This window comes from Selaginella moellendorffii, unplaced genomic scaffold (assembly GCF_000143415.4).
Source record: "Selaginella moellendorffii unplaced genomic scaffold, v1.0 SELMOscaffold_2, whole genome shotgun sequence".
NCBI lineage: Eukaryota > Viridiplantae > Streptophyta > Lycopodiopsida > Selaginellales > Selaginellaceae > Selaginella > Selaginella moellendorffii.
In genome coordinates this window covers 1,380,303-1,394,280 of record NW_003314263.1, presented here as the reverse complement: position 1 = coordinate 1,394,280, position 13,978 = coordinate 1,380,303, and the positions used below count along the sequence as shown (strand labels likewise).

Sequence of the window (13,978 nt, the reverse complement as noted above, 5' to 3'; positions counted from 1 at the left end):
TAACTTCCCTCAAATTATGATCACAGCCATGGCAGCTTTGGAGCCTTGGCTGGAACAACTTCAAATGCGATCAGATAGTAATTCTTGATTGCAGGCCCAGTAGCCTTAGTGGTGATGTTGTAAGCCGTGCCTTTGACTGGCTTGAACGAACTATACTCATCATAATAAACCCTCATGTTGGTGCTGAACTTGTCAAAATTGGTGCTCCAGGCACTTCCCTCTGTGTTGGAATAGTACATCTTCACCCACGGGAAAGACACAATGGGGGATTCCCGCCTGCTGAGGTTGAACTGAAGCTCCTGCAAACCTCCAGGTTACCAACTTTTAGTTGATGAATCAAAGTTTACGTACCCGAGGATTGGAAAGGCTGCTTAGGGTCACCAACACCTGCCAAGAGTCGAGGTCGTCGTGATCAACCATGTAGTACGCCCGGAATTTCATCTCCACGTTGTCCTCCTCGAACGCAAAGCGCGCTACACGAATCTCATGCTCAGGCTTGGTGTAGATGTGGAGTGCCGGACGACCACTGACGAACACCTGCGGCATCGCATAGTAGTTCCTCCCGTCACCGACCCTGCGCCGGAAGTTCAGCTGATAGTGCGCCTTGGTATCCACAAAATCGCAATTCGGATACTCCTTGTGGGTGGTCGCGATCAGGCAAGCTGCACCGTTGTGCCATTCCGTGTGGAAGTTCATCACGCCTGCAGAGATCTTGAAGAGGCTCTTGGCGACGTTGGCCATCCTGGGGTACTTCCATTCGCCCCCTTCCCTCACCAGCTTGGAGAGAGCGTCGAACATGACTTGGTTGAGCGAGGATCTGATCCAATCATTGATGTCTCTCTGGAAATCGGCCACTTCCAGGGTGGTGTAGCCGCAATCCTTGGCGCTTTGGATCATCTCGCGGAGCAGCGTTGTGTACAATGCTAGTGTGGATCCGTAAGAGAGGAGTGTGTGCTTCATGTTGCTGGGATGCGAGAAGAGATTGAGCATTTGGAGGAGTTGGGCCTTGCACTGCTCGAATCGCACCACGATATTGTGCGTGCCGACCGAGTTATTGGCCTGGAAGGCCGCGACGGAGACGTAGTAGTCCTGGCCCAGCTGGGAGATGGTGGCATTCGCAGCTCTTGCTTGATCCGCAATGTTTTCAGCCAGAGCTTGCTCGATCTTCTTACCCACCGCCTCGAACAGCGAATCCATGGCGGCTTGTTTCTGCTGCGCGGTGCGGGGTGCAAGCGCTATGCTCCACAACTGCCCGAACATGGCCTGCGCGAAGGAGCCCACAACTGGGACCATCTTCGGGCCTAGCGAAATGCCCTTCTCGAACCCATCCAGGAGTGCCTGCTCAACAATAGAACCTGCCATCTTTCCTTGAAAGAATGAAAGGATTCGAAGCTCTGGAGCAAGATGAAGGCAAGAGAAGCTGGATGAACTGAAAAAAAGGTGGAGCACTCCCTTATATTTGTGCAGCTCCGCGGCTTGGCTTTTAAAGCATACAAGGAGGATATGCTTTCCACAACTTTGTTGATCGATGTTTTATCAGATACTTACGTGGTCCACAGCGACCAAAACAAGTTTGCGAACAATAACACAACTTGGGAGGACATCACATCCAGTTGAGAGGCACGGCTGACACAAGTTACAAGTTGTGTTTGCACATATGCACGTTTCACTGTGTCACTGATTTCTCGGTATGGATCTGATTCGGAATTTTTAAGATCAGCTATCCTGCACACAGCTTCATTTGCGTCTACGTCCTTGACCAGTCCCAGTACAAGGTGGTAAGCGTGGAACTGGCAGTGGCGGCGGCGAAATCGAGCTGTGCAACGAGGATATGGAAAGGACAGCAGAAGCAACTACACCACAAGTTCTTGCTCTTCTAAGCAAGAACAAGATCAAACAACAGCTAGAGGCTTCTTCAATGTGGATGCAGAGAGCAGCAGTCAGTAAATCAGATCTCTCAAAGTAAACTCCCAAGTACGTTTTTTCCTTTGAAGAATCATGGTAATGTCTCAGATTATACAAAACCGAATCTATGTACAGACTCAGCCTCTCCACTTGCATGGAGGCCAAAAACTGGAGCAAAACCAGACAAGATTCCACTCTGAAAACAAGAAGAAAAAGAAAAAGAAAAGCATACAACCATCTCCCAGTATCTGCAAGAACATATACTTAAGAAACGAGAAACGCTAAAATCCTGCAACATACCTTCTTTATCCGCATTCGATGGTGTCTCGAGCAAAGCAGCAGCACCGAGCTGTCTGGCTCCAAGGAGCACGGATTCACGCAGTGAGTGGATCAAATGTGATAGACGCTTTTGTAAAGACGGACAGCACGAACGGTGCTTCCTGGTGTGGAGCGAACGTTGTTGGAACAACTGTGTAACCCCTTGGATCAGGTTCCAGCACCATCTCTCTCTTAAGTTGACGAAATCTGTGCCCCCAACAGGCTTTAATAGTCTTTTCTATGACCCAAAAGTAAAACTTACCTTCTGTAGGTCGTCCGCTTGTCACCGGTGATTGTCACCATGCCGTGAGGCTCCACGCAGCTTACGTGATCTCTGGAGATGCTTGACGTGTCTCCATTCGCGGACGGATCGGCCTAATGCCGCCCCACGCGGACATAATATCAGAGCGGCGGACCTGAGAGGAAAGAAAAAGTTAGAACAGACCAAAAGAAAGAAAGATCAACTTGTTGTTCCTTTACCTTGACACAAACGTAGTCACTGATGGCGTCCAAGATGAACTGGATCTCCTCTTCCTTCAGCTCCGGAAGCATGGTGATAGGGGAAATAGAATCAGTGGTGCCAGCCACCGTTCTTCCCAGCCATGGCAGCATAAACACCACCCGGCCATCTTTCGTCTTGGGAACAATGAGCCCCATAGACTCGGGCGAGTAGTAGTCGGGAAGAACGACGTGAACGCCACTGCTGGGAGCGATCATCGGCTTGGACTCCTTGTCCGCAAATCTTCTCAGCTCGTCCACAAAAGGTCCCCCGGCATTCACCACGACCTTTGCATGGACGTCAAATTCCGTGCCACTAAGTTTATCCCGGACTCGAGCACCCACAACTTGGCCAGTGGATTCATCCTTGATGATCGCGGTTGCCTCGGCGTGGTTGAGCACCGCTGCTCCCGCCAGCGCCGTCGTGCAAGCCAGAGAAACGTTGACGCGAGCATCGTCCATTTGGCCATCGTAGTAGACCACCGTGCCTTTGAGCATCTTTCCATCGCCCGCTGTCTTTGCAACCGTCGGGAAGAACTCGAAGGACTCGACGGAGGTGTGGAGCATTCTGGATGAGCTGCGCTCGCTCGTCCAGTGCGTACTTCTCGAGATATCTCACACCTGGAGCAAGTTGGAACAACGAGAGAAATGTAAGAACTTTTGACTGGTCGATCCATCGAAAGAAAGCCCATCATCCAGACATCCCAGAGACAAACAATCCAAAAAAAAAAATGTTTGATCGATCCAGGAAAGCCCGAGATACCCAAACAAAGATCTTGACCACTTACTACTTTAAAGAAAGAGAGAGAAACTAGAACTCACCTCCATGGATGAGCTTGGTCGACACGCGAAATCGTCCCTGTAACACGGAGGCTACGAGCAGCGGCGTCCAATGCGACTCCACAGCCGGTGGCGCCATCCCAGACTACCAGGAGATCAAGAGGGCTTGCCGGGCTGGTGCTGCGCAGCCAATCGCGGCGGCACTGTCCAATGCACAGCTGCCATCCTCATTCCCCCGCTCCTTGGCCAGCACTGGCTGCGCTTTGGAGTAGGACACGAGAGCCCTGTCGTTCAAGCCCTTCGTAAGTCTGAGAATGTTCTTAAGGCAATTTTATTTTAGTAGATTCTTAATCTTCATATCACAGCCATGGCAGCTTTGGAGCCTTCGCGGGCACAACTTCAAATGCGATCAAGTAGTAATTCTTGGTTGCAGGCCCAGCAGCCTTAGTGGTGATGTGGTAAGACCTGCTTTTTAATGGCTTAAACGAACTGTACTCGTCATAATAGACGCTCATGTTGGTCCTAAACTTGTCAAACTGGGTGGCCAGAGGATTTCCGGGGTAGTACATCTTCACCCATGGGAAGGATACAATGGAGGATTGACGCTTATTGAGGTTGAACTGAAGCTCCTGCAAGCAAGAAACCAACTTCAGTTTTACCATCTGTGTCCAGAATCTTGAAACATTGAGCAAGTTGATGAATCAAAGTTTACGTACCACAGGTTTGAAACCGCTGCCCACGGTCACCAACACTTGCCAAGAGTCGAAGTCGTCATGATCAACCATGTAGTACGCCCGGAATTTCATTTCCACGTTGTCCTCCTCGAACGCGAAGCGCGCTACATGAATCTCCTGCTCAAGCTTGGTGTAGATATGGAGTGCCGGACGACCACTGACGAACACCTGCGGCATCTCGTGATAGTTCCACCCGTCACCGGGCCTGCGCCGGAAGTTCAGCTGGTAGTGCGCCTTGGTATCCACAAAGTCGCAATCCGAATACACCTGGTGGTTGTTCGCGATCAGGCAAGCTGCACCGTTGTGCCATTCAGTGTGGAAGTTCATCAAGCCTGCAGAGATCTCGAAGAGGCTCTTGGCGACGTTGGCCATACCGGGGTACTTAAATTCGCCCCCTTCCCTTACCAGCTTGGAGAGAGCATCGAACATGACTTGGTTGAGCGAGAATCTGATCCAATCATTGATGTCTCTCTGGAAAGCGGCCACTTCCGAGGCGGTGAAGCCGCAAACCTTGGCGCTTAGGATCATCTCGCGGAGCAGCGTTGTGTACAATGTGAGCGCGGATCCGTAAGAGAGGAGTGTATGCTTCATGTAGCTGGGCTGCGAGAAGAGATTGAGCATTTGGAGGAGTTGGGCCTTGCACTGCTCGAATCGCACCACGATGTTGCGCGTGCCGACCGAGTTATTGGCCTGGAAGGCCGCGACGGAGACGTAGTAGTCCTGGCCCAGCTGGGAGATGGTGGCATTCGCAGCTCTTGCTTGATCCGCAATGTTTTTAGCCAGAGCTTGCTCGATCATCTTCTCCACCGCCTCGAACAGCGAATCCATGGCGGCTTGTTTCTGCTGCGCGGTGCGGGGTGCAAGCGCTATGCTCCACAACTGCCCGAATATGGCCTGCGCGAAGGAGCCCACAACTGGGATCATCTTCAGGCCCAGCGAAATGCCCTTCTCGAACCCATCCAGGAGTGCCTGCTCAACATCCATCTTTCCTTGAAAGAATGAAAGGACTCGAAGCTCTGGAGCAAGATGAAGGCAAGAGAAGCTGGATGAACTGAAAGCAAGGTGGAACACTCTGTTATATTTGTGGAGCTCAGCGGATTGGCTTTTAAAGCATGAGGATCTGTCAATACACATACCTAAGTGATCAACAAACATGGCATCTAATCTAGCATTAGACCAAATGAATGTAAATTAAAACCTTGTCACTCTTTTGGTCATCTAGTTTTCAACAGCAAAAAACAACATGGGAGGACATCACATCTTATCCTTTTGCAGAGCACAGGTGACACAAGTTACACGTTTTATTTGCTGCGCAGGATAGCTGGCTGGACAGAGAAATTTTGCCACATAGCATCAGTACACAGCGTCTATTACTTTACCAGCAGGGCATAAATTTGAAATGCACCTTCAATTGAAAGAATAAAAACAAATTGCCTGGTAAATTTTATTTTAAGGCTAACCTGCAAAACAAAGATTTTGACAATTCTTCTTGTGGCTTTTGCTGGGCAGTGGGGCGGAATGTACCCTAACAATGTCATTTGAAGAGCATTTCAATTTAGATTCTTTTATTCTGGAGAAAAAAGTTGAGTTAGTTAAATTAGTTTAGGTCTTCTTTAGGATTGTCTCTCTCTCTAAGTGAATTTTATGTTCTTGCAATGAATAGTTCTCTTGTTCTAGAACCATTTTCTATCTGCCATTTGGTTTTGAGTGTTTGTCTTAGCACTTCAATGTCACTGAGAGAGCTGGATCCCACTTATGAATGCTTACTATAAGTTCTATTCCATGTTTTGACTACATAAAAAAGAAAAGGTGGGACAATTGGCATTCAAACTTGCTTGCTATGCATTGGATTTGATATAAAAATGAGTATAATTTGCAAAGGGTAAAGGATATGCACAAGAGAGAATCTTTTATATGATTATTAAGTAAGATGTGGTTAAAAAAATAACCCTTTGACAATTACCTCCCTATAGGATGGCTGCCATTGGCTAAATCTAATGGTCCTAAAGGTTGAGTGTTGTAACATTTGTTATGGGATGGGATATGGATATATTGTTACTATGAATTTTTAAAACTTTAGAGGATAAATGAGAATAAAACAATTATACCTCTATTCCAATTGAAAGAGATAAAGTATGTTATATATGGTATTAGGTTTGATTCTAGCAAACCAAACATTGTTGCATGCAACATAGAACAAATTAGCAATGCTTGGTTTGCTTAATAGTAGTATTATTCTTACTAATTAATTCAAAATAAAAAATATTTATAATTTATAAACACAAGATTAATATGGTAAAATAAAAAGAATATACTAGAAAGTGTTTAAATTTTTTTATAAATTATAAATATAAAATTAATCTAAATGAATAACAACCATTACTACTATACAGGTTTACTTCAGCAAACCAAAAATGTAATTAAATATAGTGACAATTTACTTTTGAGCAAACCCAATATGTAATATGTCATATCCAATGTATGTATATTCTAGCATAAATTATTAGGCTTATCTTCGTGAATCATTATTGCAGTTCCTGATGTCAATCACTCTGGATGGAATTCTTGTAGCTCCTGCCATGGAGAGAAGGATGCTGAGCGTTGCTACCTTGTTCTTCCATCGGTAGTGTGAGTATATCACAGCTTCTAAGTTTTGTTCGTGAGCTAAGTTCTTTGGTCTTTCAGTTCTTCTCGAATTTACATTGTGAACACTCTGAAAGATCCGAAAGCTCCAGTGCTTCACAAAGTGATCGAGGCGGAGGATATGTACGAAAAAACTGGGCTCGCGTTTCCTCACACCGTGCCTGCCTTGCTTCTGACGAGATTATGATCTCGTGCCTTGGAGACAAAGAAGGACGAGCAGAAGGAGCTGGATTTTTGCTCTTGAATGGAGAATTCAACATCAAAGGAAGGTAAGTCCTTGTGAGTTCTTGTCGTTCACGTAGATCCCTTTTTTTTTTTGGTCACTGTTGAGCTTTGGATCTTACGACTTAGATGGGAAAAACAAGGACACAGTCCCTCTTTTGGCTACGACTTTTGGTATCAACCTCGTCACAAAATGATGATCAGTGGGCGCCCTCTGCGTTTACCAAAGGTTTTGATTTGGGAGATCTTTCCAAGGCCTGTACGGGAGAGAACTCTTTGTGTACGACTGGCCGGGCGGAACTTTGAAGCAAACCATCGATCTCGGCGACACTGGATTGATCCCACTTGAGGTAGCGCCTTTTTCATTTTCTCTCTTTTTCCCTGGAGTTTTGTTGGTGTAGATTCAATTTCTACACAATCCAGAAAAGGATACTGGCTATGTAACCTGTGCTCTAAGCAGTACTTTGGTCCGGTTCTTCAAGAAAGATGATAGCACTTGGGATCACGAAGTAAGCTTGAATAGATCGTGGAGTTCTAACTCTCTCTCTCGTTTTTTGATCTTAAGGTGGTGGCAGACTGTTTTGCCGCTCACTCAAGGTGAAGAACTGGATCTTACCCGAGATGCCTGGCTTGATCATGGACCTTCTCATCTCCCTGGATGATCGCTTCCTCTACTTTGTGAATTGACTTCACGGCGATTTGAGGCAGTACAACATCGATGATCCATCCAGGTCGGAAGTATTGATTTGGTTGCGTGTTGCTAACCGGGCAGCTCTGGCTGGGAGGCTTGGTTTCCAAAGGCAGCAAAGTTGTGGCGGTCGAGAGCTCTACCGGAGAAGACTGGCAATCCAGCGTTCCTCCAGTCCAGGTAAGTGAAGTTCTCTCTATCCGATCGAGTTCGAACGAGAAAACTTTGGTGTTTCCAGGGGAAGAAACTGAGAGGAGGCCCAAATGCTGCAGCTCAGCCTCGATGGCAAGCATCTCTACGTGACAAACTCGCTGTTTAGCTCCTGGGACAATCAGTTCTATCCGAGCCTCGCGAGCGAAGGCTCTCACATTCTCCAGGTGGAATGCAACACCGAGAAAGGAGGCGTAGCTCTCAATCACGATTTCTTCGTCGATTTCGGCGAGGAGCCAAACCGTGGCGCACGAGATGCGCTTGCACCTCCGATATCTGGGTCTAAAAATTTGGTCTTCAAATTTTAGGGCTCTTGCCATTGTGCGACGCGTGGCAGACGCCAAGTGTCATACAAGTGGCAAGAGTCATTCGACAAGGAAATAATTTTCTAGGGCTTTTTAGACGGGTAAGTCATTCGAAATTTCGCTCATTCCGATCGGAATGCCAAAGAATCCCTGGCATGGCCCCGATCTAGAAACGAAAACGCCAAGAATGGAAAGAAGAGGATCGAGAAGAAGAGGAACGCGAAGAAGATCGAGCGATCTAGAAATCTAGACCAGATGGAGAGAAACTAAGGAGAGATTATATAAGCGGTGTAGAGAAACGATCCCATCGATCGTATGTAGACAACGCATCGCCACGCAAGAGGACAAGAAATCGATCGGTCGCTGTGCGCCGCGGCCAGCATGCAGCGGCAGCGAGCACGAAGCGATGGCCAGCTCCCTCTTCTTGGCGGAGATGGTGAACGATTTCATAGAGGAGTGCCGCTTGAGCGGTTGCTGTAACGGCGATTCCCTCTCCAGTTAATGCCAGTACCAAATCGCAAGATCTCGCCGACGAGCTGCGAGATTTCCTTCTGCATCGGGTAAGCAAGCACAGATCGATCGATCGGAAATTTCCAGAGATTTTCTTGCAGTGGAAACTCGCCGCCGACGTCGAGCGATACAAAGATCGTGCCGGGAAGATCGTGACGCCCGGTTTAAGGAATCTCCAACGGTCTGTTACAAACTATTTCTATCCTTCTCACAGCGTGATTTTCTCCTCTCTTCCAGGAGAGTACGCCTACATTGACGTCCTCCTCGACACCGGCTCCAAGCGAGCGATCATCGACACAGATTTTAGCTCCCAGTTCGTGATCGCGCGCCCCAGCGACGAATACCAAGCGATCCTCGCCGAGATCCCGCCAGTGTTCGTGGGCACCGAGGACGAGCTCCACAAATTCCTCCACCTCATCTCCCTCGCGGTGAAACGCTCGCTCAAGGCGCAAAGTCTCAGGCTCCCTCCCCGGCGGAGACCCGACTACCTCACCGCGAAGTGGTTCTCGCCATACCGGAGAACAACCAATCCTCTTCCAGCCGACGATGCTCCGTTCGTCACGCTGCGTAGAGGAGCGCCGACGGTGGCGCCTCCGCCCTGGAAGACGACATTGCCTTTGCCCGTGGCGTGGCCAACAGAGCAATCACTTCCGTCCATTCGTGATGCCATCTGGACCGCTGAAATTTTGGCGCGGTTCATTTTGCTATGCCAACTTTCCTTTGTGACCAAACCTCTTTTAGAATCTAGAAAATCTAAGAAATTTTTAGTATCCTCCAAGAGTATAAAACCGGAGTTTATCTTTGTGAAGTGCTCAACAATGGCCGCCGAAGTTCTTCCACTCCACTTGGGTGGGAAGAATCGGGCGTGGACAAGCTGCCCGGCATTTACATCTGATCCATAGAGGAGCACCCAAATGCCGTTCATCGCGAGGAAAGCTTCCCAGTCTTGGATCTTGGCGCCGCCTTGAATTCGAGCGAGGCTCGAATTCAGCGCTTGTCCCGTAAATCCGTGAAGCTTGCGTGAAATGGGGCTTCTTCCAGGTGTGCTATTGTTCTTGCTGGCTGTTGGGTGTCCCAAAATCTCTTTGATCCATCACTGGGTCTATGAATTGATCGAGAATTTTGTGATCTTCTCCATACAGGTGATCAATCACGGTGTTCCCCATTTTTTGGTGGATGAAATGCAATCGGTGGCTCGCGAATTCCACGCTCTCCCAAACGAGGAGAAAATGCGCTACTTCTCCACAGACACCGAGTCCCCAATGAGGTATGAAACCACCTTCAATGTTACACAAGACAAGGTCTTTAGCTGGAGAGATTACCTCCGCCATAGCTGCCTCCCACTGGCCGAGATGCAAGATCTCTGGCCTGACAAGCCAGCATCTTACAGGTATAAATACCTTCTCGCCATCCTCCCTTAACATCTCTGGTAAATGATCATCTTATAGGAAAGTTTACTCCACTCGCGTTCGCAACCTCAAAGTTCCTCCTGGAGCTCATCTCCGAGAGCTTGGATCTTCTAAAGGATTACATCGACAAGGCATTCAATGGCTGCTCGCAAGTCATGGTTCTATCCCGCTTGCCCCGAGCCCGATCTGGTGCTGGGAATCGCCCCACACTCGGACCCCGGATCGATGCTTCTCCAAGATCACGTCGAGGGTCTCCAGGTGATGCACGATGACGAGTGGTACTCCGTGAAGCCCATACCTTACTCGTTCGTGGTCAATCTGGGCGACCAGACCCAGGTCAGCGTCTCGTTTACTAATGTTGACTGACTAGTCAAAGTTAATGTTTTCTTTCAGATTTTGAGCAATGACAAGTATAAGAGTCCCGAGCACAGGGCTGTGGTTAATAGCAGTGAAGATCGAATGTCCATTCCCGTAGCAATGGGGAGAGTTTAGTGCGCCCAGCGAGCAAATTGGTGGAGGGCTCTCTAGTGTTTAAGCCTATGTTTTATAAGGATTATATGACGGCTTTGCAAGCTGGGGGACTTGCTCTTGGACACTGAGGAATTAATTTGATTTTGAGAAAGAGTTAATTATCATGGAGCTCCACATGAGGAACTGAGAGGGGAAGGCGCTTTTGTGAGTCATGAAAATCATCTCTTCAAAATATGGGCACTGCTCTTTTAAATATATCATCGACAATTGATGTGATGAAAATCGTTTAACGCTATGGGGATCTTCCGCCATGAAAGCCCCTCCGGGTGATCTTCGAGGCCTAGGTGCATTTGGAGGATGCCAGGCTGATGTTATCATCTCTCCCTCGAGCAAAGTCGTCGTGGTGGATCAGATGATGGCGGCCTACGCCCGCTATGGCAAGGGGGCGGGAGCGAGAAACTGGATGCCGCACAAAAAGGCACTGGGGTGGAGCCTGCTGCTCATTGCATACGCGAGAATCGGGCCAGAGCGTCCCAGCCTCGGATTCCATCACTGCCAGCGTCTTCTTGCCCAGTTTATCAAGGCCGCCAACTTGATGCCCCACGGCATGGTGGCGGAGGCCGTACAGCGTTAGACAATTTGATGACTGTTGAAGCATGCAACACCCTGATCCTGGTGTATACCCAGAACGGGTATCTGGTTCAGGCAAAGGAGCATCCGTGAACAACCGTGCCGGATCAGGTGGTCCTCTTGGCTGTTCTTAACACATTCTCGGTAGGACGCCACGGGGACAGTCCCGGATTATGGCAGAGTGTGGAGCACTACTCCGCAATGCTGATGAGACGATTGAAGCTGTGATCTCGACGGCGACCACTTGACACGTGGCTAGGTCTTTGACCAAAGGATATGCTGCACCAAGCAATAACTTACTTAGACGGGGTTTATTAGTGATCATGAAGGCCAATGGGCCTTCCCATTGCACTTCGGCTTGGCCTTCCTAAAGTGGAAGAGTGGACGTCGTAATTTGAGGGCTCACGTACGCGCGGCCCTCTCCAAATTCTAAGACTCATATGATGGATAAGCGCTAGGGAACGATAATGGGAAGTACGCGTGACTACCAAGACTGATATATCTCCAGCGGCCTCCGTCTCAGCCACATCGATGCCTTGGACCAGATTGAAGACTACAAGGCAAAGCGAGCGAGCGGCTGAGAGAATGAAACGAGAGCTCACTGACGTCTTCCAGGTAGTCATTGTAGTCTCTGAGGGACGCGAAATTGTCCTCGCGCTTGTTGTAGCTGGCACGCACAAGCGATTGACAAAAATGGAGGAGAGATTTGCGATGCTTACATGCTGCATCTCCTTGTTCACACCTGAAGTTTTGCACATTCTCAGTTCTTCTCTTCCCGCGAAGTGATAACAAGCATTTTGTGATCATTGAGGATTTGATAGAATGAATTGAAGAGATTTGAGAATTGATAGAATGATTTCAATTCATGAAACAACAAAAAATATTACAAGTTCGCTCCTTCAAGACAAAAAGGAAAAAATCTTGAATCTTGCAAATCCATGTCACAGCATTGACAATCTGGCTGAAGCAGCAAAGTATGGAACAATTATTGCTTGTTCTTGTTTTCTCTCTTTGATCTTCTCTTCTGGGACTTGGGCATTCTTCTTGGGCTTGATCGTGCTGGTCTTGTTGCTGCTACTCCTCCATCCAAAACAGCCCATGCGCTTGTTAGGACTGAGTTCCTGTTGATTGCCCTTCAACTCCACAGCATGAACTTGAGCCATGGGTTTCCAATCACAAAATAGACAATTGACATTGAAGAATTTGTGCCTGGAGCCTGGAATTATATTTTCTACACTGTGTCGCTACGAGTTCCAGACACTGTTTTATATCCTGGCTTTCCACGAGGCTTTCCTTGCACACCAAGCAAGAGACTCGGCATGCAAATTATGTGTCCTGGAATGTTTTGGGATGTGATGTTATTCTTGACCAGAACATATCTTGAAAGTTTCAAAGGGCAAAATTATCACGTGCAGCAAGTAAGTTCTAATTGGAATTTTAATGTGTTTGAAAAGATTAACGTCCAGTATTCAATCGAGATATCTTAAATTTCCATGCTTTTGGGAGGATCACATCCCTCACACGAAATGGACTACCAAAATTTAGAACAGATTCAGATATTCATGATGACAAATTTTGTTGTCATTACAAAAAATAAAGCCTATTATAGGAGTGGAAGTCTAGGCAAAGCAGAGAAGTGCCAATTGCATCGTTATTCTTTTTCACTGGTTCACTGCTACTTTTCATAGTCTTGCTCAAATTGCTTGCTACTTCTTTCAATTTCCATTGTCTCATTGCAACCTCTTGTTGCTCTTCCGTGTTTCCACCTTGAACTCCTGCTACCATTCCAAAATAAATGATTGTTTTGTATCTGAAAAGAGTCAAAGTCAGTAGACAACACCAAACTACATAAGAAAACCTTTGCTTTGACAATGTGTGCCAGTGCGTCTTTGAGGCAGTCAGCAGCGATTCCTCCATAAGCTCAAACAAGTCCTCCAGTTCCAAGCCTCATTCCACCAAAGCACCTGGATTTCCAATTAGCTTTTGTTCTTTCGTTTGGAAAAACGATGATAGGTACCTCGTGACAACGACCATAACTCCATCGACACCAGAATTTTCTATGGCAGCATAGATTGGCCGTCCTTCTGTTCCTCCAGGCTCCATCATCGCTAAAACGATAGCACTCTTTGATCTAAGTGGAAAGAAAATGAAACAGTCAAGCAAGGAAAGAAGAAGGTGAAATAAAATAACCACCTTGTAAGTCTAGCAATTGTGAGTTGTCCGTGAATCCAAGACCTTGCAAACAAAAGAATGAGTTAAGATCACAATTTTCTTCTTTGCAAAACTAGACCTCAGAGAGAAATGCCAATGGCTTTGTTCATCGTCCACTGTCCAGAGTGGCCATGGTGATGAACTTACTTCGTTTGATCCGGCACTGCGAAGAAACCCTGGTTAGATTAAGCTATTAAGCTTTAGATTTAAAAACTTTTAAATAATAAAACTAATATAATGTATTTCTTAGGATTTATTATATTTTATATTGAACATTTCACAGCCTTTTATTTATTCCTTTAGAACAACAAAATTCTAAAGTTCTTAAACTACATCATTTATAATTACAGATAATAAAAAATCTAAAAGGATGGGATAGTCTTAGAAATGGAATTGCATAAGATGAAAAAAAAATCCTCTCCAAAGGTTTATGTTTTTTGTTCA

At 47.0% G+C, this 13,978-nt stretch overlaps 2 protein-coding genes and 2 pseudogenes across 2 annotated transcripts; 2 read left to right on the top strand and 2 right to left on the bottom strand.

Moving 5' to 3' along the window:
* Window positions 1-2,507: 2,507 nt before the first annotated feature.
* Window positions 2,508-3,734, bottom strand: LOC9660924 (glycerol-3-phosphate dehydrogenase SDP6, mitochondrial). Its single transcript, XM_002962409.2, has 3 exons — window positions 3,544-3,734; window positions 2,704-3,342; window positions 2,508-2,639 (listed from the first exon to the last, which is right to left on the bottom strand). The coding sequence occupies exons 2-3, from the start codon at window positions 3,286-3,288 to the stop codon at window positions 2,547-2,549; spliced, it is 678 nt and encodes a 225-aa protein (XP_002962455.2). The 5' UTR covers window positions 3,289-3,342; window positions 3,544-3,734; the 3' UTR covers window positions 2,508-2,546.
* Window positions 3,735-3,816: 82 nt separating this feature from the next.
* LOC9662010 lies at window positions 3,817-5,296 on the bottom strand. The gene is made up of 2 exons (XM_002962408.2): window positions 4,218-5,296; window positions 3,817-4,130 (listed from the first exon to the last, which is right to left on the bottom strand). The coding sequence occupies exons 1-2, from the start codon at window positions 5,217-5,219 to the stop codon at window positions 3,861-3,863; spliced, it is 1,272 nt and encodes a 423-aa protein (XP_002962454.1). The 5' UTR covers window positions 5,220-5,296; the 3' UTR covers window positions 3,817-3,860.
* A 1,304-nt stretch (window positions 5,297-6,600) lies between these two features.
* LOC9662009 lies at window positions 6,601-8,284 on the top strand (annotated as a pseudogene).
* A 3,331-nt stretch (window positions 8,285-11,615) lies between these two features.
* LOC112342588 lies at window positions 11,616-11,746 on the top strand (annotated as a pseudogene).
* The last annotated feature ends 2,232 nt before the right edge of the window (window positions 11,747-13,978 follow it).

Coding starts and splice junctions, on each gene's coding strand:
- LOC9660924 (XM_002962409.2), bottom strand. CDS start 3,288: ATGCTCCACACCTCCGTCGAGTCCTTCGAGTTCTTCCCGACGGTTGCA. Junction 2,640..2,703: donor GTGACTACGTTTGTGTCAAG/GTAAAGGAACAA, acceptor CTTTCCTCTCAG/GTCCGCCGCTCTGATATTAT.
- LOC9662010 (XM_002962408.2), bottom strand. CDS start 5,219: ATGGATGTTGAGCAGGCACTCCTGGATGGGTTCGAGAAGGGCATTTCG. Junction 4,131..4,217: donor GCAGCGGTTTCAAACCTGTG/GTACGTAAACTT, acceptor TCTTGCTTGCAG/GAGCTTCAGTTCAACCTCAA.